Source organism: Phocoena phocoena, chromosome 19 (genome assembly GCF_963924675.1).
Source record: "Phocoena phocoena chromosome 19, mPhoPho1.1, whole genome shotgun sequence".
Lineage (NCBI taxonomy): Eukaryota > Metazoa > Chordata > Mammalia > Artiodactyla > Phocoenidae > Phocoena > Phocoena phocoena.
Window position 1 is genome coordinate 7,015,268 of NC_089237.1, and position 21,761 is coordinate 7,037,028.

The following is a 21,761-nucleotide window of genomic DNA, read 5'->3' on the forward strand; positions in this document are numbered from 1 at the left end:
TCTACTCTACCTTGAAGGAAGACCAGGCGCATTCAAGCCCCAGGCACACTCAAGCCACAAGTCCTGATAGTTAAAACACAAGACAATAGATATGGGGTCTACATCTTGTTACATGAAGTCAGGGAATTAACGGTCCTTGAAGAGTAGCATTTCTGCATATAGTCAAGACAAGAATAGAGGAGAAAGGGGAAAGAAACTAGGTGAAAGAGGACATGATACCAGAACCTGAGATGAATTACCATATTTTAGTATAGGTTACCACCCTTTTGCTAATATACATATGATTTCAATAGAGCCATGACAGTCCTGGTTAGACCATATAGGGTTAAAGGAGGAACTAATGATGTACCCAAAATGAGGAAGAAGTTGGTCTTCTCCCCCGCCAACCTTTTCTTTGATTATAAAAATGTAGCCCAGTTTGTTCTGGGGGCTGTGCTCCCTGGTCTGCCTACTTGTATCTCTCACAAGCATCCTATGCTAATAAACTCACTCTTTGCCTGCCACTTCACCTCTGGCCTCTCGCTGGATTCTTTCTGCACTGAGACAAAAGAACCTGAGCTTCAGTAAGTCCTGAGACCAGGTGTGCAGTTTCAATTAAAAGACAGTGGGTTTGGGACTTCCCTGGTGGCGCAGTGGTTAAGAATCTGCCTGCCAATGCAGGGGACACGGGTTCGAGCCCTGGTCGGGGAAGATCCCACATGCCACGGAGCGGATGAGCCCACGCGCTGCAACTACTGAAGCCCGCGTGCCTAGAGTCCGTGCTCCACAACAAGAGAAGCCACCAAAATGAGAAGCCCGCACACCGCAACGAAGAGTAGCCCCCGCTCACCGCAACTAGAGAAAGCCTGCACGCAGCAATGAAGACCCAAAGCAGCCATAAATAAATAAATAAATTCATAGTAAAAAAAAAGACAGTGGGTTCAAGTCCACCCCTAAGTCAGGGATTGTGGATTGCAGTCCCAATCTGAGGTCTGACTGGGTTTGAGTTCCGTCCAAAGGAGTGCAGTTTCACTACAAATATTCATATATGTCTTTGTACGGACACCTGTGTTCATTTCTCTTGGGTACGGACCTAGGAGTGGAATATCTGGAGCATATAGTCAGTGTACATTTAACTTTTTAAGATACTGCCAAACTGTTTTCCAAAGTGGTTGTACTACTTTACTTCCCCACCAGCAGTATGACCGTTCTAGTTCCTCCACATCCTTGGTAAGGTAATTTTTAATAAATTTAGCCATTTTAATAAATACATAGTGGTATCTCATTATGGTTTTAACTTGCATGTCCTTGATGACTAACGTTGAGTGTCTTTTCAAGTGCTTACTTGCTATCCATTTATCTTCTCAGTGAAGTATCTGTTCAAATATTTTGCCCATTTTTAATATTGATTTACTTTTTTGGCTGTGCCAGGTCTTAGTGGCGGCATGCGGGATCTGTAGTTGCGGCATGCGGACTTTCAGTTGCGACACTGGACTTCTTCTTAGTTGTGGCATGCATGCAGGATTTAGTTCCCCGACGAGGGATCGAACCCAGGCACCCTGCATTGGGAGCATGGAGTCTTACCCACTGGACTACCAGCGAAGTCCCTTGCTCAGTTTTAACTGGATTGTTTTGTTTCTTATTATTGAGTTTTGAGGGTTCTTTATATTTTCTGGATATCAGTCCCCTATCATTACATCTGGGGTCTTTCGAAGAGCAGAAGGGTTTTTTTTGGCTGTGCTGTGCAGCTTGTGGGATCTTAGTTCCCCGACCAGGGATCAAACCTGGGCCCTGGCAGTGAAAGTGCCAAGTCCTAACCACTGGACCGCGAAAGAATTCCCCAGAAGTTCTTAATTTTAAGGCAGTCCAATTTATTGATTTTTTCCCCTTTATGATGTTTTTGGTATCATACCTAAGAATTCCTTGCCTATCCAAAGGATTTGGACTTTTCTTCTATATTTTCCAATAGAACATTTAAAAAATAAATTTAAGTATTTATTTTTGGCTGTGTTGGGTCTTTGCTGCTGCATTGTGGGCTTTTCTCTAGTTGTGGCGAGCAGGGGCTACTCTTCGTTGCGGTGCACGGGCTTCTCATTGCGGTGGCTTCTCTTTTTGTGGAGCACGGGCTCTGGGTGCGTAGGCTTCAGAGTTTGTAGCACGTGGGCTCAGTAGTTCATATTAAAATGGCTCGCTGGCTCCACAGTTGTGGCACACGGGCTTAGCTGCTCTGTGGCATGTGGGATCTTCCTGGACCAGGGCTTAGAACCCGTGTGCCCTGCATTGGCAGGTGGATTCTTAACCACTGCGCCACCAGGGAAGTCCTCCAATAGAAACTTTATAGTTTTAGGTTTTACATCTAGGTCTCTGATGCATTTGGGGTTAGCTTTGGTGTACAGTGTGTGATACGGAATGACCTCCTCCCCTCCCAACTCCTCCTCCTTCATTTGCATATTTAATTGTTCCAACACCTGCAACACTGTTTCTGTTGAAAAGCCTATTTTTTTCCCACTGAATTGCCTTTTGCACCTTTGCTGAAAATCAGTTGTTCATAGGTACACAAAATTTTCACTTTTTTTTCCACTCAACATTAGTGCTACAGCACTTGTCCGCATGAGGATAAAATATTAAGGTGGCCCACAGTAGGCAGTACCTGGTACAGAAATCTGACTTCCTGTTCTTGAAAATGTCCCCCACTGTGTCCTCAGGGTCATCTTTGTCATCACTCACTTCCTCTGTCTCCTTGCTTAGAGATTGCTTTATTTCCTCATGAAACCCCAGCCTCTGTGTTATATCTTCATTTTCCAGCAGTTTTGTGGAGTGATCACTAACTTCTCTCCAGATGAGCTCTTTGGCTATTGAGATCTTTGGTTCTACTTTGTTCTCCTGGACTACAGCAAGCCCACATTTTAGAATAGGCTTCCCAATGGTCATTCAACAGATAAGCCAGCAGGACTTTTGGTTACAGGCTAATTGTAGAATGAGTTAGACTCAGGGAACCACAGACCATCAGAACTAAAAAGACTCATAGCCTGGGTCCAGGGCCCCAAGGGGCTAGGCGATGCACTGAAGGTCTTCCAAGATCAGATGGCAAATTGGTGGTCAAGCTGAGGTGAGATTAGTGGCAGGTGCCAGTTTTCTTGGGCTTATACCCCAGTTCTAGTTTTTGCATATTGGAAATCTGGTCATTTCATTTTAAGTTAAATATACTAAAGAAATCAAATCATGTGAAAAGAGAAACCGGAAAAAAATGGTTCCCGTCAGCTTGGGGAAGTGAATCCTTCTGTGACCTCATCAACATTTACCCCAAATAGACTATGAAAAGTTCCTTTGGACTTCCCCCACCTCCTCGGAGGAAGTAAACACCTCCTTGGGCTTGACCAAGTTGGTATTTATCAGCTGTCTAAGCAGATGATCTTTCCCATCAGAGGAGAAAGAATCTCTTACTGCCTGAGTGGCTGGTTGGCCATGCCATCCGAAAGAGGCCTGAGAGCCAGAAGGTGACTTGCCGTGGCTCTTCGGCAAGGCATTCTTTTCTCTGCGCTGCAGTTTCTCCATCTACAAAGATTAAGGGGTTGGACAACAGGGTGTGCAAGCCTTGCTGCCTCTGTACCTCCACAGATCTAAAAAAAATCTGCATTTTTAGTAAGCAGCTCAAGGGCTCTTAACTTCAGCTGATATAAGCATCATCTGGGATGCTTAATTAAAAATGCAGATTACCCTTTCCAGATTACACTTGTCCCGATCAAGCAGATCTGGTACATGGCCTGGGAATAAGCATTTTGATTGGTGGCCCACATTTGGGGAGACACTGAGTTGGGGATACACATCTTAGCTGATCATCACGGGCCTCTCACTGTTGTGGCCTCTCCCGTTGCGGAGCACAGGCTTCGGACGCGCAGGCTCAGCAGCCATGGCTCACGGGCCCAGCCGCTCCACGGCATGTGGGATCTTTGCAGACCGGGGCACGAACCCTTGTCCCCTGCATCGGCAGGCGGACTCCCAACCACTGTGTCACCAGGGAAGCCCTCTTCCATATCTTGATAGCTCTTTTCCTCTTAGCGCTGAATAGTAGTCCACTGTCTGGATGTATTACACAGCTTCTTTATCCGTTCACCTATTGAAGGACATCTTGGTTGCTCCCATGTTTTAGCAATTATGAATAAAGCTGCTATAAATATGTGTGTGTAGGTTTTTGTGTGGACGTAAGTTTTCATTATCTGTTTACTTATTTATTTTTTAAACTGTAGGACTACAAGTTTGAGAAAATCATGAAAAACCAATGACTGTTGATGGATTCTGGAAGAAGTTCTGACAGGCTGCAGGGGCCAAAGATAGAGACAATTCTGATCCAGTTCCTTTTTTTGTCCTTTCAGATTCACTCAGCAAATGACTCAAACACCAGTAAACTAACCAAGAGAAAAAAAAAAAAAGAAAAGAAAGAGGATTCACTGTCCAGTAACTTTCAAGAGCTGATTTCTTATGCATTTCAATTTTCTTCTTTTGCTCTTCTCAGTAGAGGCAAATGTCAAGAAGCTATAGGGAGTGTCAATGTCAGCCCAAAGAGAAAAGTCTCCACGTTTGCTGGAGGATTCTCCAGGCTTCCGGCTTCTTGGTTTTCAGCATTTGATTCTCTCTGACCAGATCATCCACCTTTGTGGTTCACAATCCCTCACCTATCATGCATTTCTGAGCTTCCTTGAGAAGGTATTTCCTGCTGTGTCTGTACGAAGCCGGTCTTCACTCACCACCAAATGCACATAAGGATGCAGCTCTAACATGAAGGTCCCATGCCAACCACGGATCACGTCTTCTTCCTCCACAACTTCTCATCCCACCAGACTCAGGAGTGACTACTTCTGGGAACCTCAAATCTGAATGTAAAGTTGATAATAAAAAGATGAACAACCCGGGGCTTCCCTGGTGGCACAGTGGTTAAGAATCCTCCTGCCAACGCAGGGGACATGGGTTCGAGCCCTGGTCGGGAAAGATCCCACGTGCCGCGGAGCAGCTAAGCCCGTGTGCCGCAACTACTGAGCCCGCGTGCCACAGCTACTGAAGTCCGCGTGCCTAAAGCCCGTGCTCCGCAACGAGAAGCCACCACAATGAGAAGCCTGCAAAGTGCAACGAAGAGTAGCCCCCGCTCGCTGTAACTAGAGAAAGCCTGCGTGCAGCAACGAGGACCCAACACAGCCAAAAATAAAAATAAACAAAATAAATTAATTTAAAAATAAAAAAGATTAACAACCCAATAAACAAATTAGGTAAGAGATTTGAACAGACATTTCACAAAGAAAGATACAAATGGGCAATAAGCAATTGAAAAAGCATTCAACACCATTAGTCAAAGGAAGTGCAAATTAAAACCACGATGAGATACCACCACCCACCCACCAGAATGGTTAAAATTAAAAAGACTGACAACACCAAATTTTAGCAGAGCTGTGGAGCAACTGGAAATCTCAGACATTGCCGGTAGGAGTGTAAAATGGCACAAACACCTGGGAAAAGGCCAGGCAGTTTCTTATTAACTTAAACACCTATACACCTATGACACAACAATTTCACTTCTAGGTGTTTAATCAAGAGAGATGAAAACATGTTTACAAAAAAATTTGTATAAAAATGTTCATTGCAGGGCTTCCCTGGTGGCACAGTGGTTGAGAGTCCGCCTGCTGATGCAGGGGACACGGGTTCGTGCCCCAGTCTGGGAGGATCCCACGTGCTGTGGAGCGGCTGGGCCCGTGAGCCATGGCCGCTGAACCTGCGCGTTCAGAGCCTGTGCTCCGCAGTGGGAGAGGCCACAACAGCGAGAGGCCCGCGTACCACACACACACACACAAATGTTCTCTGTAGCCAAAACTGGAAATATTGATGGTTTAGATGTCCATCGACAGAGCACTATATGATGTAGGGTATCTACACAATGGACTACTATTCAATGACAATAAGGAAAGAACTGAAACATACCACGACATGGATGTCTCAGAAACATCCATGTCTTTTGCTGTGTTACATCTTGCTCCGTTCATCCAATCCTCTGAGCGCAGCATCAAGTCACCCAGTGCGTGGAGTGGAAGAAGATAAGGTGGTGAGATGGAAACCAGGACAGCACTGACCTAATGAGAGAAAATCCACGTGCTCCTGCACTCCGCACCCCAGGCCCTGTGGCCTCAGCGGCAGCCATTCCCCTAAAATGCCATTGCCCCTTGGTCCTGTAGTCATGTTTGCTCCTTCTAGAATTCAACCTGCAGGAGCCCGTGTGCTGTGCTGTGTCCGTGTGTGTGTCTATGTCTGTGTGTATAATATAAAATTTGCCAATTCAACGATTTTTTGGGGGGGGGCCGTGTTGTGCGACATGCGGGATCTTAGTTCCCCAACCAGGGAACAAACCCGTGCCCCCTGCAGTGGAAGCGCGGAGTCCTAACTACTGGACTGCCAGGGAAGTCCCCAATACAACCTTTTTTTTTTTTTAATTTTTAAATTTTATTTTATTTATTTATTTTTACAGCAGGTTCTTATTAGTCACCAACTTTATCCACATTAGTGTATACATGTCAATCCCAATCACCCAATTCATTTTAAGTGTACAATTTAGTGGCATCAATTCCATTTACAATGGTGTCCAATCACCACTATCACCACTATCTATTTCTAAAACTTTTCCATCACTCCAAAACAGAAACTCTGTACCCATTAAGGAATAACTCCCCATTCCCTCCTCCTCCTGGCCCCTCTAATCTACTTTCTGTCTCTATGGATATACCTATTCTAGATATTTCATATAAGTGGAACCATACAATATTCATCCTTTTGGGTCTAGCTTCTTTCACTCAGCTTAATGTTTTCAAGGTTCATTCACATCGTAGCATCGATCAGAACTTCTTTTATATGGCTGACTAATATTCCATGTGCGTGTATAAACCACAGTTTGTTTATCCATTCATCTCTTGATGGACACTTGGGTTGTTTCTACCGTTTGGCTACTGTGAATAGTGTTGCAATGAACGCTAGTATACAAGTATCGGCTTGAATCTCTATTTTCAGTTCTTTTGGGTACATGACTAGGAGTGGAATTGTTGGGTTATACGGTAATTCTATGTTTAGCTTTTTGAGCTAAACAGACCAGTTTCCACAGCAATTTTACATTTGCATCAGCAAGCCATTAGGGTTCCAATGTCTCTACGTCCTCGTCAATACTTGTTATTTTCTACTTTTTTGATGCCATGTGCTTTGGCATATACAATTTTCCCTTCTTTCCCCCGACGTCTCTCTGAAGCCTTTCCCGACCCGTCCAAGTCTGTGGTCCCTCTTGCCTCACCTTGTCCCCATTCCTGTCCTGGGATAGATCATTGCTCAGTATCCTTTGCAGGTCTTGAGCGGAGATTGGTGTTTGATAACTTTCTTATTCATCTCTTTGTCTTCAGCACCTGGCACAAGTCCGTGTTCAAAATGTTCAGTAGACGATGTGGAGAGCAGGGATGGAAGAAACAGGACCCTACTCCGGCTCAGAGTGCAATGACCTCCCTCTCCCACGTCTGCCTTCACCCCCTGAAGGTATTTATAGACAGGGAAATGTGGAGGAGAATTAAACATGTGGGAGAGTTGAACAGAGAAGACGGCGGGGGCATCTTCTTTGGATGCCTTTCTTTGCTCACCTTTGGGGTGGGATACACCTGCTTCTGAGGTTCCTTGAATTCTGGAGAAAAAGAGATGTCAGGAAATGTGGGGACTGGCCACTTGGTAGACAGGCATGAACGACGGGGTATCAGGGTAAGACTTAGCTTCCGGGAAAGTGACAGAGCCCCGAAGTAATGTACCTTAAATTCATCAAAGTCCAGTGGCTTAAATTCATCAAAGTCCTGTCCAGGTGTGGTTTGGCAGCTGCCTCCACAAACCTCCCAGGGGCATGAACTCTTCCCAGTTCACCATGACACCCTCCTAGGGTGTGGTCCTCACTGTTTGACCCAAGTCAGCAGGTGGAATCCAGCCAGAGGATGAGGGAAGAATGGAAGGTGAAAGGGGTCCTGGGGAGTTTGCCTGGAACTGCCACCAGAGCCTTTTACTTGAATCCTATTGGTCAGAACTTAGTCACGTGGCCACACCTAAATGCTTGAGTGGCTGAGACAAAAGGTATTTACTCTGCATAGGAAGGTACAGAGTAAACACTGTGCATTCCACTCATATAGAAGAAGAAAGAGGAAGACGGGAAGATGGCAGACGGCCTCTCCGCCACGTATGAACAGATGAAGAGAAACATGGATTAAGCGTGAACCAAACTTCTCACATTGTGCTTGATATTTTATATATGAGTCATTTCTCCCCAAAACCCTAGGAGGCAGACAATGTGTGACATCATATGGATAAGGAAACAAGCTCAGAGGCGTTGGGTAATTTGCCCCAAGTTACACAACTAGTAGGGTGTGGAGCTAGGACTACAAACTTTGTCCTGGACTGAATGTTGGTGTTCCCCCAAATTCATACGTTGGCATCCCCCCAAATTCATATGTTGGAGTCCCACCAAGTTCATATGTTGGACTCCCCCCAAATTCGTATGTTGGAGTCCCGCCAAATTCATATGTTGAAGCCCTAACCCCCAAGGTGAGAGTATTAGGAGGTGGGGCCTTTGGGCGGTAAGCAGGTTTAGATGAGGTCAGGAGGGTGGGGTCCTCATGGTGGATTAGCCCCTCTATTACCAGAGCACTCTCTGTCTCTGTCTCACTTTCTCTCTCCCCTTGTGAGTACACAAGGAGGGGGCAGCCATCTCAAGCCAGGAAGGGAGTCTTCACCAAGAACCAAATCCACTGGCACCATGATCTTGGACTCCCCAAGATGTGGTGTTTTGTTACCACAGCCTGAGCTGACTGAGACAGACTTCAGAGCGTTTCCCACTGCTTCCAGATCCCTTGGGAGTCTAAGAGCAGAAGGTGGAAGGGCGGGAGGAATGTTCAACCATCTTTTTCTTCTGTTCAGACCAGCTCATCAGGCCAGGAAAGGAAACAAGGGTTGGGAGGGAAAACAATTAGTAACTTAAAATATGCATTTTCCTCCTCATTTTTAAGTCTTAGGGTGAGGGGTGCAGATGGAGCGCAAGAAGGCACCCCGGTCTGGTTCTTGCTGGTCTGCCCTCACCAGAGCTGAAAACAGGGTGACCGTTCACAGGATAGGTGAGGCTCTAAGGGCTTGGGCAAGACCCTCATTACTGCTTCTAGGCACCCGTTCTCCCATCCATCCCATCAAAGGAGGAGGATGGGCCAGAGCAGGGCTCCTCATGCACTAGAATCCTTGTGGTGCTTTGCAAAGAATATTTTTTTTCCTTCACATGGGTATTTCCCACTTTCTCTCTTCCATGAGGTTCCAGAACCACCTATTATAGCCAATGAGCTTTCTTTATATCTTTTTAATTTTTAAAATTTTATTGTGGTAAGAACACAGCACGAGGGGACTTCCCTGGTGGCACAGTGGTTGGGAATCTGCCTGCCAATGCAGGGGACACAGGTTCGAGCCCTGGTCCGGGAAGATCCCACATGCCGCGGAGCAACTAAGCCCGTGTGCCACAACCACTGAGCCTGCGAGCCACAACTACTGAGCACACGTGCCACAACTACTGAAGCCCGCCAGCCTAGAGCCTGCGCCCGCAACAAGAGAAGCCACTGCAATGAGAAGCCTGCACACCATAATGAAGAGTAGCCCCTGCTCTCTGCAACTAGAGAAAGCCCGCACGCAGCAACGAAGACCCAACACAGCCAAAAATTAATTAATTTAAAAAATAATAAAATAAATTAAAAAGAAGAACACAGCATGAGAGCTACCCTCTGAAGTTTTAATGTATACATTATACACGTAAAATGTACTAAGCAGACCTTTAGGACTTACTCATCTTGCTGAACTGAAATCTTCTGCCTGTTGATCAATAACTCATTTCCCCCTCCCCCAGGCCCTGGTGACCACGATTCCATTCTTTGATTCTATGCATTTGATTACTTTAGATAACTCATATAAGTGGAATCATCCTTCCGGAACTGGCTTATTTCACTAAAGCATAATGTCTTCAGTGTTAATCCATGTTGTTGTATGTTGCAGAATTTCCTTCTTTTTAAGGCTGAACAGTCTTCTTGTGTGTGTTTGTGTATCCTGTCTTCTTTATCCATTCATCTGTTGATGGACATGTGGGTGGTTTGTACATCTTGGCTATTGTGAATAGTGCTGCAATCAACATAGGAATGTTAATATCTCTTCGAGATCCTGATTTCAGTTATTTTGAGTAAATACCCCGAAGTGGGACGGCTGGATCATAGGGTTCTACTTTTAACGTCTTTTTTGACACACTGTCTCATTTTATTCAAATACCAGTCTGCTCACACGTGGTCCAAGAACACCCAAATAATAAAACAGATATAATCACATGTTAAAGATTGGTCTTCAAACATCATAGCCAATGATGCCACGCTTGTCTATGATCTTGCCAACATAAAACCACCACCACACACCTCAGTGGCCACCAAACCATTGAGCAGAGCTTCCTTAGCTGTGAGCTGTTGGAAGCTACCAGTTTGAGCACTATTGACAAATTTTTTTCAAGCTCTGAATAGCTGTAGGGAACCCAGCAAGGTTGGAGGAAGCAGCTCAACCTTGGCATAGTGGCAAAATGTGGCCAATCAAGGCTTTGAGAAAGTCATAGCAGCATTGACCAGTGCCGGGACCTTCTCTGTGCGGTTACGGACAAACTGGGCCATGGTTCTAGGACGGAAAGTCCATCGCCCTGACTGGCCGGCTGAATGTCACCGCCAGGAAGGCTATTTTTAATTTCTTGAGGAACCTATGTGCTGTTTCCCACAGCAGCTGCACCAATTTATATTCCCACCGACATGCACAAAGTCCACAACTACTGAGCCTGCGTTCTAGAGCCTGCGAGCCACAACAACTGAGCCCACGTGCCACAACTACTGAAGGCCGCGTGCCTAGAGCCCGTGCTCCACAAGAGAAGCCACTGCAGTGAGAAGCCCGCGCACCACAATGAAGAGTAGACCCTGCTCGCTGCAACTAGAGAAAGCTGCGTGTAGCAACAAAGACCCAACGCAGCCAAAATTTATAAATTAATTAATTTTTAAAAATACCAATTCTTCCGAAGGTAGCTTATAAATCTAACATGATCCAAATAAAAACACTCAGAGGCATTTTTTTTTCTCGAACTAGACAAGCTGATTCTAAAGTTTACGTTGAAAACATAAACAAGCAAGAAGAGCCAGGACGAGTCGAGAATGGAGAGCGATGGGGGAGGTACAGCCCCATCAGATGTCCGAAGCTGCTGTGAAGTCTCAGGAACCACCCCCGCACGCCTAGCACGGGGCCATGGACGTAAAGTGGAGAAACAGGACCCCACCATACCGAAACTCAGTGTACAAAATGCATCCTCTCAGATCTAAGAGCCGACAACGGATAATTTGTTTTTGTTTGGCTGCACCACATGCGTGGCATGCGGGATTTCCCGAACAGGGATAGAACCCACGCCCACTGCAGTGGAGGCGCTGAGTCTTAACCGTTGGACCTCCAGGGAAGTCCCTGACAGTGGATCTTTCAAGAAATACTATCTGAGCAACTGGGCAGCCATCTGGAAACAAAGAGAGATGGATCCAAGCTCTCACTGATCACCAGGACAGCCTTCAAACGGATCAAAGATTTAAATTTAAAAAAAATGAAAATATTGGATGAATTCCCTTGCCCTCAACAAGAACAAGAGTCGCAGGTGGGCACAGGGCTGACCAGGAGTAGGCTGGACTCCGAATAATTACCAGGTGTGGGGGTTAGCACTGATTAACCCACATTATCCTGTGCAATCCTCAGATGGTTTATTGACCTCCGTTTCTTGACCGGAGGCTTAGAAAGGTAACTTGTTTAAGGTTACCGACCTGGTTACTAACTCTCAAAGCGACCCATCCAAGGCCACCCCAGAGTCTGGAGTCCTCACCGTGGCTCCACTGCTCCCAGCTGCAGGTAAGATTGACCGCCACCGGCAAGCGGGTCATGGAAGCAGGGCACCGGGCTTGATGGAGGCAGGAGGGTGGGCTCACAGGACGGGTCAAGGAGTGGTCCTGTGTTCGGAGTTTGGAGACTGTGGTGGAAGCAGCATTCACGGGGAGCAGGTCAGGAAATTGAGCAGATTGGCCTCAGATCAGAGAGAACGGTGGATGCTGGTGAAAGCCAGGGACCCTCAGAAGGGTTGGAGGCCAAAGAGTTGGAGGACTGGACCAGGCTCAGACTGTGAAAGGCCTTGAATGCCAAGATCATAATCAGTACCGGTCCCGTCACATGAAAGTTTGTAAGACATCTACAGATGCAATCCCGCTGGATCCTCAGGCCAACCTGGTGACATGGGCTTGTTTGTTTTTTTTTAATTGATTTATTTAATTTATTTATTTTTGGCTGTGTTGGGTCTTCTTTGCTGCATGCGGGCTTTTCTCTAGTTATGGAGAGTGGGGGCTACTCTTTGTTGCGGTGTGCAGGCTTCTCATTGCGGTGGCTTCTCTTGTTGCAGAGCACGGGCTCTAGGCATGCGGGCTTCAGTAGTTGTGGCTCACGGGCTCAGTAGTTGTGGCTCGTGGGCTCTAGAGCACAGGCTCAGTGGTTGTGGCACACGGGCTTAGTTGCTCCGCGGCATGTGGGATCTTCCCGGACCAGGGCTCGAACCCGTGTCCCCTGCATTGGCGGGAGGATTATTAACCACTGCGCCACCAGGTAAGTCCCAACATGGGCTTGTTTGAAAACAGATGAATGAAGGGAGCAGAGGTTAAGGGCCCTGCCCAAGGCCACGCAGCCTGGAATAAAGCCCTGGGTCTCGTGACTCCAAGCTCACTGTCTCTGACCTTGCAGCATACCTACGGGCCAGGAGTATATGCACTTTGTCCTCTCAACAACCTGGCAGCGGAGGAAGGTCTCTCAGCAGAAGAGGGAAGGCGTGCTGGGCAGTCTGGGGACAATCGGGACCTGCAGGAAAAGAGCACGGTGGAGGTCGAGGGGCCTGGGGGAGTATGGCCACAGGGGCCGTTTCCTGGACGCCCAGCTGCCCCCGCGCTGTGCAGCCCTGGTTTGCCCCCTGCCTCTCTGGCCTCTTCCTCGTCTCCTTTGCTGCTTCCTCGTCCAGTCCCCGGGGCCCGGCCCCGAATTCTGCCCTCTTCCCTCTTTTGAGGAGAGCGGGTGAGGGCTCACCCAGGGCGAGGGATTCAGGACCACTTCCACACCCACAACCCTGATCCCTTGCTCAGTCTTGTCTCCTGAGCTCCAGGTGACCACGTTCTGCTGCTCCAGACGTTTGCCACAGACACCAAAGGCAACTGGTCCACCCTCCCTCCCCACCGCACGCCAGCTCGCCCTCCTCCAGGGCTCCCTGTCTCAGTCGACAGCAACCTCAGGGCACCTGCTGCTCAAGGATCCGAGGGTCATCTCTACCCCTTGTTTTCCATGACCCCTATGTCTTGCCAACCGGTCCTCCTACGTATGACTCAGATCAACCAGCTTCTCTTCGCTCCCCCTGCCACCCACCTCGCTCGGCAGGTCAACTGCTCACCAGGGGGTCTCTTCCGTGGCCCCCTTTCTCCACTCTTCTAGCCAAACAGGACTGTGTCTGCTCCTCTGCTTCAATCCCTCCAGGGTGTGTCCTCATAAAACCTTGCACGTGAATGTCTGCAGCAGCATCGTTTACGGCAGCCAAAGAGTGGAAACAACCCCAATGCTCATCACTGTACGAACGGATAAAAAAGACAGGGTGTCTCCATACCAGGGAGTGCTATTCGGCTGTAAGAAGGAATGACGTTCTGGTACGTGTCACCCCATGGATGAGCCTTGGAAACACGATGCTGAGTGAAAGAAGCCCGCCACAAAAGGCCACGTATTTTATGATCTCGTTATGCAAGAAGTGCAGAATACGCAAATCTATAGAGACAGAAAGTAGACTGGTGCTGGCCAAGCGCTGGGAGGGGCTGGAGGAAGATGGCAAGTAACTGATAATGGATACGTGGTTTCCACTTTTTCCATGAAAAAGTTCTAAAATTGATCGCATAACCTGTGAACATTAAACACCGCTGAATGGTCTGCTTTAAATGGGTGACTTGTGGGACTTCCCTGGCGGTCCTGTGGTTAGGACTCCGAGCTTCCGCCTCAGGGGGCACAGGTTCGATTCCTAGTCTGGGAACTAAGATCCCACATGCCACATGCTGTGGCCAAATAAATACATAAACGGGTGGCCTTATGATAATAAATTACATCTCGGTAAAGCTACCCTTGAAAACAAAAACAAAAAATCCCAACCCTTCCAGGGTTGCCCACTTCCAGCTCCTTCTGTGGCTACATGGCCCTGCTTCATCTGGCCCCTGCCTCGGGACTTGGTTGGAGGGAGGTGCCTATAACCCCTGAGCCACAGCGTACGAAGTCTCCAAAGGAACACACATTCTGTGAGTCCACAACCTCTCCTTGCTCTCCTGTGAAAAACAGATCTATTTTTCTCTGTCTCTCAGATCCGACCGGGAGAATTTGCATAACACGTAGATCCAGTGTCTTAGGAGTCATTTCCCGCACGCGTAAATACAATTCCTCGCTCACCGTTCCTAGTTATCCAGGCACTTTGGAAAAGCCAGACGTTCTGACTTGAAGGTCACCTACTGTAAGCAGGTCAAGGGGACAAGTGTTGAGGAAAGGCAGAACACTGTGCCCATCCTCTTTCTCCTTCCATGTGTCACCTCAGCAGCCCCAGCGCGGCAGACTGACTCAGAGCGCTGGGGAGGAGCTGTCACCACCGCCCCTCCACAATCATCCTTGAAGACGAGCTTCTGTTGCCATCTCCCAGGTCACCAGGTGTGAAGAAGGTCGGAGGGCTGCTCTGGGAGGAGCTCAGGGAGCAGGCTGCAGGCCACTCACCCACCACAGCTTTCAGTTGTCAAAGGCAGCCGAGCCGGCCCACTACATCCCACGGTGCAGTCTCCCCAAAGGCGCTCCCCCACCCAGACGCCTTCCCCCGCCAGAAATGACAGACCCAGGGCTGGAGGGGGACACAGACACCAAGAAACTTGTGACCAAACTGGTAGTGCAAAAGCAGCCATTTTCCCATTAATTCTGAGGCTATTCTGAGGCCATGAGTCAAAACAGGGCAAAAAGCCTCAAGGAGGCTGACAGTCACTGCCTGAAGTTTTCACTTCAATGGCCCCTTCTGGAAACTTCTGCTCGGCCAGCCTGGGTGGACCCTGAGCCCAGTGGCCTCCAGCAGGGCAGCGCTGGGTCAAGTTCTCTCTCGCGGTCACTGCAGAGAAGGGGAGAAGTGGAGACTCTCTCATCCAAGCAGGGCAGCCACAAGCGAGGAAGCGTGCTGGGGCTCTGTGTAAGAACAGGATCAAGAACGTAAGTGGAAATTCCTTGGGTTTGGTTTCTTTCCTGTTCTCTCTCTAAACAAGTCTTATTTGACCTCCTGTAGCCAGCTCTATGGGTGGTGACAGGCCCAGTGTCATCCCGAGGCAGCCCGCTGGGCCAATGAGTTTGCCGTAACGAGTTGGGACACAGACTCCTTCAACATGGCTTATTCTGTCCTTCTGTCCTTTATTTATTTAGGTGGGAGGAGGGGACGAGAACCAAGCCAGCCGTGCTTAGTCCTTACGAGGCACTGAGACTACACCAGTTTTCAAACTGTGGCCTGTGGCTTCTGTCGGAAACACCGGGCGCTGCTTGGTGCCGTCCACGCAATCTGAGGGTGGCATCTGGTGTGTGGGACTCTGCACTGGGAGGAACACGCTCACAGGGATTCTGATCAACAGTGATGTGGGCATCACTCTTCCAGGGGCCCAGTGAGATCCCCATGGTCCCCAAGGAGTGAGGTGAGTTGGAAATAAGGACACAAGTGTCCTGATTCCCTGACAGAATCTTTAGGTTTCTACCTTAAGGCGAGGGGAAAAAAAGAAAAGATACAGAGTGAAGAATTCATTGTATGTTTATTATTCACAGTTAATCACTACCTACCAAATGCTACCCGCAGAGTTAAAGGATTAAGTACACAGGTCTTTTTATTTAAACACTGATTTTCTTTTAAATATATACACACAAAACTTAGTTCTGCAAGGCTTCATGATATACACCAATTCCAAAATAAAACAATCAAATGGTCCAGGTGCAGAATGCCAGAGATTCCTCGTATCATCAGCAAGGAGAGGAGAAGCTAGTGGACAGGGGTGATGAGAGGCGGACGCTCTGTCTGGGAGGGCAGCGCCTCCTGGGCCCCAGGCCACTCCAGGCCGAGTCCGGCTCCATAAGCAGAGTCCAGGGGAGACGCCCACCGACCACTTCAGAAGCCAAAGGCCGCCACCAACTCCCAGCGGCCCCGTTTTTGTTGTGGGAAGGGTGGGGAGAGGATGATCACAGGCGTGTTACCACAAGGGACAACAGGCCAACAGGAGACGGACAGAAAGAGCTTTGCAATGGACTCAGCCTTCCTATCGTTCCAATCTTCCTTCCAACTGTCACTGCGTCACAGATACACTTCCTTTTCAGGGGGTCGGGTGGAGCAGCTATGAACACAGCCCGCTGTGAATGGAGACATGAAAAACCACCCAGCTGCTTCCTGAATGCGGCCTGAAGCTCACCTGGGCAGCTCAGGTGGGGGACACAAAAGGTGAAAGCCCTGAACAGATACCCCTAGATTTCAGACCAAGAAAAATGAAGGGAAAACGCTCATCCTGCCCGCACACCCCACCCCAGTGTAGGAACACGGTAGAACCTGATACAATTTAAACCTTCCTGCATTTGAAACTTGCTGGCTCCAGGGACTGGTGTCTGGGGGTGTCTGGGGCTACGGAGGGCACAGACAACACCTGAGACCGCAAGGTCAAGGACCCTGGCCCCCCTTTCAGCCAGCTCCAGTCAGACGCGGGGAGGGCTGTAACCCGGTCCCACTGTGCCCTGGGGCTCCGGCTCTCTTAACCTCCAGGGGCTATAAATATTAAAGTTGAACCTTAAAGACTCTGGCTGTGCACAGGCAGGACGCCCACACCCTCATCTCACTTGTCTCCTCTTCCCTACCCTGTCCTCACCTCCCCCGAGGGAAAAAAATATTTACAGAGTAGGAAACAAACTGGCTGTCTTTAACTTATTTTTAAAACAAAACAAATAAAAACCACCACTCATAAGCAACCCTTGAAATAAGGCAGAAGGCACTAAGAAAAACAACATGCTCAGGAACACCATCGGAAAGGGAAACCAATGTGCAAGAGAGACACAGGTTCGGGGCCTGGCTCGCAGGAAGCCCTGAGGGGCACACTCACCCCCACGCCCATCCAACTCTGACACAACATTCTGGTGGGGCCTGGGGGCTGGCTGGCAGGTTCCCACTTGCCCTCCCCTCCTCCGGCAGAAGCTAAAGGGCAAGGGCCGCCCACTCCCGGCCCACTCCTGTGTGTGTGCACGTAACGCAGGACACAGAAGTGGCTGCTCTTTGTCGTCCCGACTAAAACAGACATTTTGCATAGAGAAAATATCAGCCCACGTGGTTTCTTTTCTTTTATTATTGGCATCAGCTAGGACTATATGTGGCATTAAATGTCATGCACTGATGGACAGAAGAGGAAACAGGATGAAAAAAAGGACAAAGGAGGAGGAATAGGAGCAGTGGTGAAAATTTGTAATAAAAACTCTTTTCTTAATTTATAGGTAAGTTTTGGCATTGTTATATCCAACTCCCCCTCCCACCCCCCCGAGTTCCAACCGAAGTGAGAGGGTCACCAGGTGACCCAGCTGGGCATTCTGAGCTCCCTCACAGGCTGCTGATAGACGCAGCTGATGGGTTTAATTCTTTTGTACGTGTTTAAAATTTTTCGCTTTCTTTAAATAATCTCTTGACTCTTAGACGTTCCGGTTCACGGGGGTGACGTAATTGCGTGGAAACATGCCGGTCTGCCCGTGGCAAGCCCCTTTCCACCAGTTGGGGTCTGAGTTATCCATGACGTGGATAAAGTCTCCCCGACGGAATCCCAGCTCTCCATCCTCTTGGGGATCAAAGTCAAAGAGGGCTTGGACGTACGTCGGTTGCTGCAGAAGAGGGGCAGGGAGAAAACACACATTGCATCCCTGATCGTGGCCAGCCCCTCGTAAGCGGACCGGTGATGGGGAAACTGAAGTGTGCCAGCCTTTTCACATTTCCTGAAATAACCCCTCACTTCTCCTCCCCTCCCCACCAATTCTTACAGTTTACTCGAGGTGGGTGTCGTGCAGTCTTCACCAGTGCTCAAAACCACTTGGGTGTCCCCACCGTGGAGGCGGGTTGCACGCCAGCATCAAGCAAAGAGCAGCAGGTACTGCTTCAAGAGGAAAGAACTTCGGAAACAGCCAGCGGGGTTTTGTTTACAATCCCAGATGTGAAAATGGTTTAGTTCCTATCACTTTATCACTTAGAAAGTCCTTAAGGTTTTATACAGTGAGAAGAGTAAAGGCTTGAATAAAATAAGGTGGTGTTAATCACTACACGTGGGAAGGATCTGAAGAATGGGTGTGGACTTCACTCCCTTACAGTACGATTTTCCTCAAAGTTTACTTCCAGGCAGAGTATTTGAGGGTGTGTTAAAGACCTTCTTCCAAGAGACACAAGGTAACTAGCAACACAATGCTTCAGAGAAGCAGCCTCTGGAAAAGACAAAACTATTTTTTGTTTCAAACTTCAAATCTCTAACATGACTTAATAATGAACACAGAAGGTCCAAAAGGAACCTTTTAAAAAAACACCTGCTTGCCTGAAGAGCTATTCTTAATTGCTAAGAATGATCCCAATGTCTCTTACGAGGCTTACCTGTGGCACCTGCTCTATGTCCCGGAGAAATATCTGCTGGTTTCTGGAGACGGATGTAGATCTGTGATAATCTACCAGCTCATTCAAAGAATTGAACTTGACCACCCAGAGGAAATACTTTCCAGCCCCATCTCGGAGCACCTTGAAGTGCTGTACATCATTTCCAAACCTGGGGAGGGGTAGAGGATACACGTGAGAACAGGCCAGAGGGCTCTGTCCCAGCTACCCAGGGGCCACCTGCCCACCAAGGAGGTGTCCTGGAGAACTTGTGTGCTGGCCATGCCCCTCACAGGCTGGGTGCCCAGGACTGTAGCACAACTTGACTTCCTGGCTGGAGAGCACCCTGAGACCCGCCATTAGGATGACAATTACCAGTGACAACAGAAAGAATCCTCGCCAGACAGGGAAATCCTGTCAGTCTGTCTAATTCTGAAAACATTTGTAAATAAAAAGAAATGTCCTGGGCTTCCCTGGTGGCGCAGTGGTTGGGAGTCCACCTGCCAATGCCGGGGACGTGGGTTCGTGCCCCAGTCCGGGAGGATCCCGCACGCCGCGGAGCGGCTGGGCCCATGAGCCACGGCCACTGAGCCTGCGCATCCGGAGCCCGTGCTCCGCAGCGGGAGAGGCCACAGCAGTGAGAGGCCCGCGTAACGCAAAAAAAAAAAAAAAAAAAAAAAAAAAAGTCCTAACCTATATAATGCCTCTATGTGCCCTGCACTGTGCCAAATGAAAAACAGAACTGAAATCTTGTGTGACATTTGAAGACTACAAAAGGTAAGATAGGAAATAAGGTGAGGAAAGGAGGGATTGGACAACTTCCAACAATTTTCCTGTAACTGGGAAGAGTTTAAAGTCATGTCTTCTACTCGGGGATTTTAGCTCTACTTAAGGGGAAAAGATCTCAAAAGCAAAGAACATGCTGGGACAATAAATAAAAGGCCACCCCCCATAAAAGGCTTCTCTACCACCTGGTAAAAAGGCAAATGCTCTCTTTACAATGGCCCAGAAAAACAGCATGAGCCTGGCTGAGTGGGAATGGCCCACCACCGTCGTGCTGTCTGCCTAGAACATCAGCTCAAACAAGGCCCTGCCTGTCCCACTCTCTGCCGAGTCCTTGAGGTCCACACCAGCGCCCAACCCTCAGAAGACGCTCTATGAAGATCTGTTAAATGAACGACTGAGAGTCTCTCCTCCCATCGCTGGTACTAAAGCGTAAATACTTCCTAAAACCAACCCAGCAGGTGGCAGCACTGAGCTTTAAGGAAGCCACTGAGTACAAGTGCAAAGTGCTTAGAAACAGCACTATTTCATGGGAAAAACGGTGGATGAGGAAGAAAGCTTTATGAGGAAGAAGGACATACTGAAATGGCACTCTTGGGCCCGTGGGAGCCCACTCCCACAGTGCAATGCAGGTGGCTTCTGAAAGGGGTACAGGTTCCCTAACGGTGAGCTGTTAACTACCGCAGTTTTTCCATTAGACTCAACACCTTGAAACTCAAGACTGCACACTCTTGAACCTCCTTGGTGCAGGTGCTTGTGTTGTTAGAGGTGGTTATGACACCTGTTTCAAATTTTATTTCTAAAGCAATAAATACATGAACTCTTTAAAGGTTTTATTTGATAAAACGGAAGGGTCTGGGAGGTTCCCGACAGCCAGCGCACGAGCATGGGTGGGCAGGCAGCCAGCGCACGGTCATCAGACAACCGAACCCGAACTGCCATGGGGTTTTTGGCCATCATTCAAGGATTAACTGCTTGTACTCCTTGTCCTCCACTGTTCGATTTATACTCAGGTCAGTATAAAACGTTAAGGAAAACAGAGGCGGAAACACAGGTTAATGAGAAGCATAAGGACTCTTCCACCTCAAGGTGCTCGCAGCCCACCAGGTCCTCATATGCAGGTGTTTAATTAAGCACATCAAAAAGCCACTGTTTCTAAGCATATGGGAGTAAGGGGTGCACGGGAACTCTGTACCTTCCACTCAATTTCGCTGTGAACCTAAACCTGCTCTAAAAAAGAAAGTTTCAAAAAAAAAAGCCATTGTTAAAAGAGGAAGAAAACTATTAGATCCAGTTTGATTTTTTTCATGTTGGGACTAAAACCTAACTATACTGGAAATGTATCTGAAAGATACTGCAAATGTCACCTGAAACCACCTCCCACATCTTCACTGAGAAAAGAAACACAAAAATTTTTAATTTAAATCTATATTAAAGAAACCCACACTTTAACTGCACATTTGATCCTAAAATGAAACAAGATACTGAGCTGATTTTTGAAACTGAAAAATCTTTATATCATTTGTAAATGGCAAATAAATTGTTTTACAGCCTTCATTTTAAATGTATACTAAAGTGATATGAGTTTTTAATCTAGTCACCTCTTTGTCACATTAACGATGACGTGATTTCTAAGATTCCTAGGGGAGGGTTTCCTGTTATAATATATTAACTAGAAATGGACAGAGTCAAAACACATATGGAAAAATGACAATCTGATTCAAAATCCTTACGTCACAGATGGGAAGTGATTAGCTTAGGATCCTCAAAGTTCCAATTTATATTCTCTATACCAAGGAGTTATACCAAGGTTGTATAACTCCCTGCCTTCCCCACTCCCTGCATACCAGCTCCATTCCACATTTAAATTTACCACCGGGGAAAGCAAAAACCCCCAAACCCCTGTGGTCACCTTTTAAGTCAGTGTTGAGGCCTAGTATGACAATGGCAGATTTCAGAGAGACACCTAGTCAAGGTGCACAAGGCAGCTGACCTGGTGATCAGCTGCTGTTACAGAGTTGCAGGAATCCCACAGAGGGCAGGGGTGCCCGGATGAGGGAAGAGCCGTGTGTGTGGAGAGCACTGCAGAGTGGTGGGGATTGGGGAAAACTGGCAAGTGTTTGCTCTCTGAAGCTCAGCTGCTGCTCAGCAACTAAAGACGGTCTTCACACGGGAATCGAAATCCAGCGCT

General features: G+C 47.9%; 1 protein-coding gene and 1 pseudogene across 3 annotated transcripts in view; both read right to left on the minus strand.

Annotated features, from left to right (window-relative positions):
• Nucleotides 1-10,294: 10,294 nt before the first annotated feature.
• On the minus strand, nt 10,295-10,712 carry LOC136138809 (ATP synthase subunit g, mitochondrial pseudogene; annotated as a pseudogene). Its single transcript, XR_010656788.1, has one exon. The product of XR_010656788.1 is annotated as an ATP synthase subunit g, mitochondrial pseudogene (transcript).
• Nucleotides 10,713-17,494: 6,782 nt separating this feature from the next.
• Nucleotides 17,495-21,761, minus strand: part of GRB2 (growth factor receptor bound protein 2) — a 68,983-nt gene continuing 64,716 nt past the window's right edge. The window contains exons 5-6 of one of the 2 annotated variants that reach the window (XM_065896636.1): nt 18,791-18,959; nt 17,495-18,036 (exon numbers count right to left, since the gene is read on the minus strand). In XM_065896636.1, coding sequence (XP_065752708.1) covers nt 17,851-18,036; nt 18,791-18,959 — 355 coding nt within the window. In that variant the 3' untranslated portion in view covers nt 17,495-17,850. The remainder of the gene's footprint in view (nt 18,037-18,790; nt 18,960-21,761) is intronic. The other variant, XM_065896638.1, reaches the window with a different exon arrangement.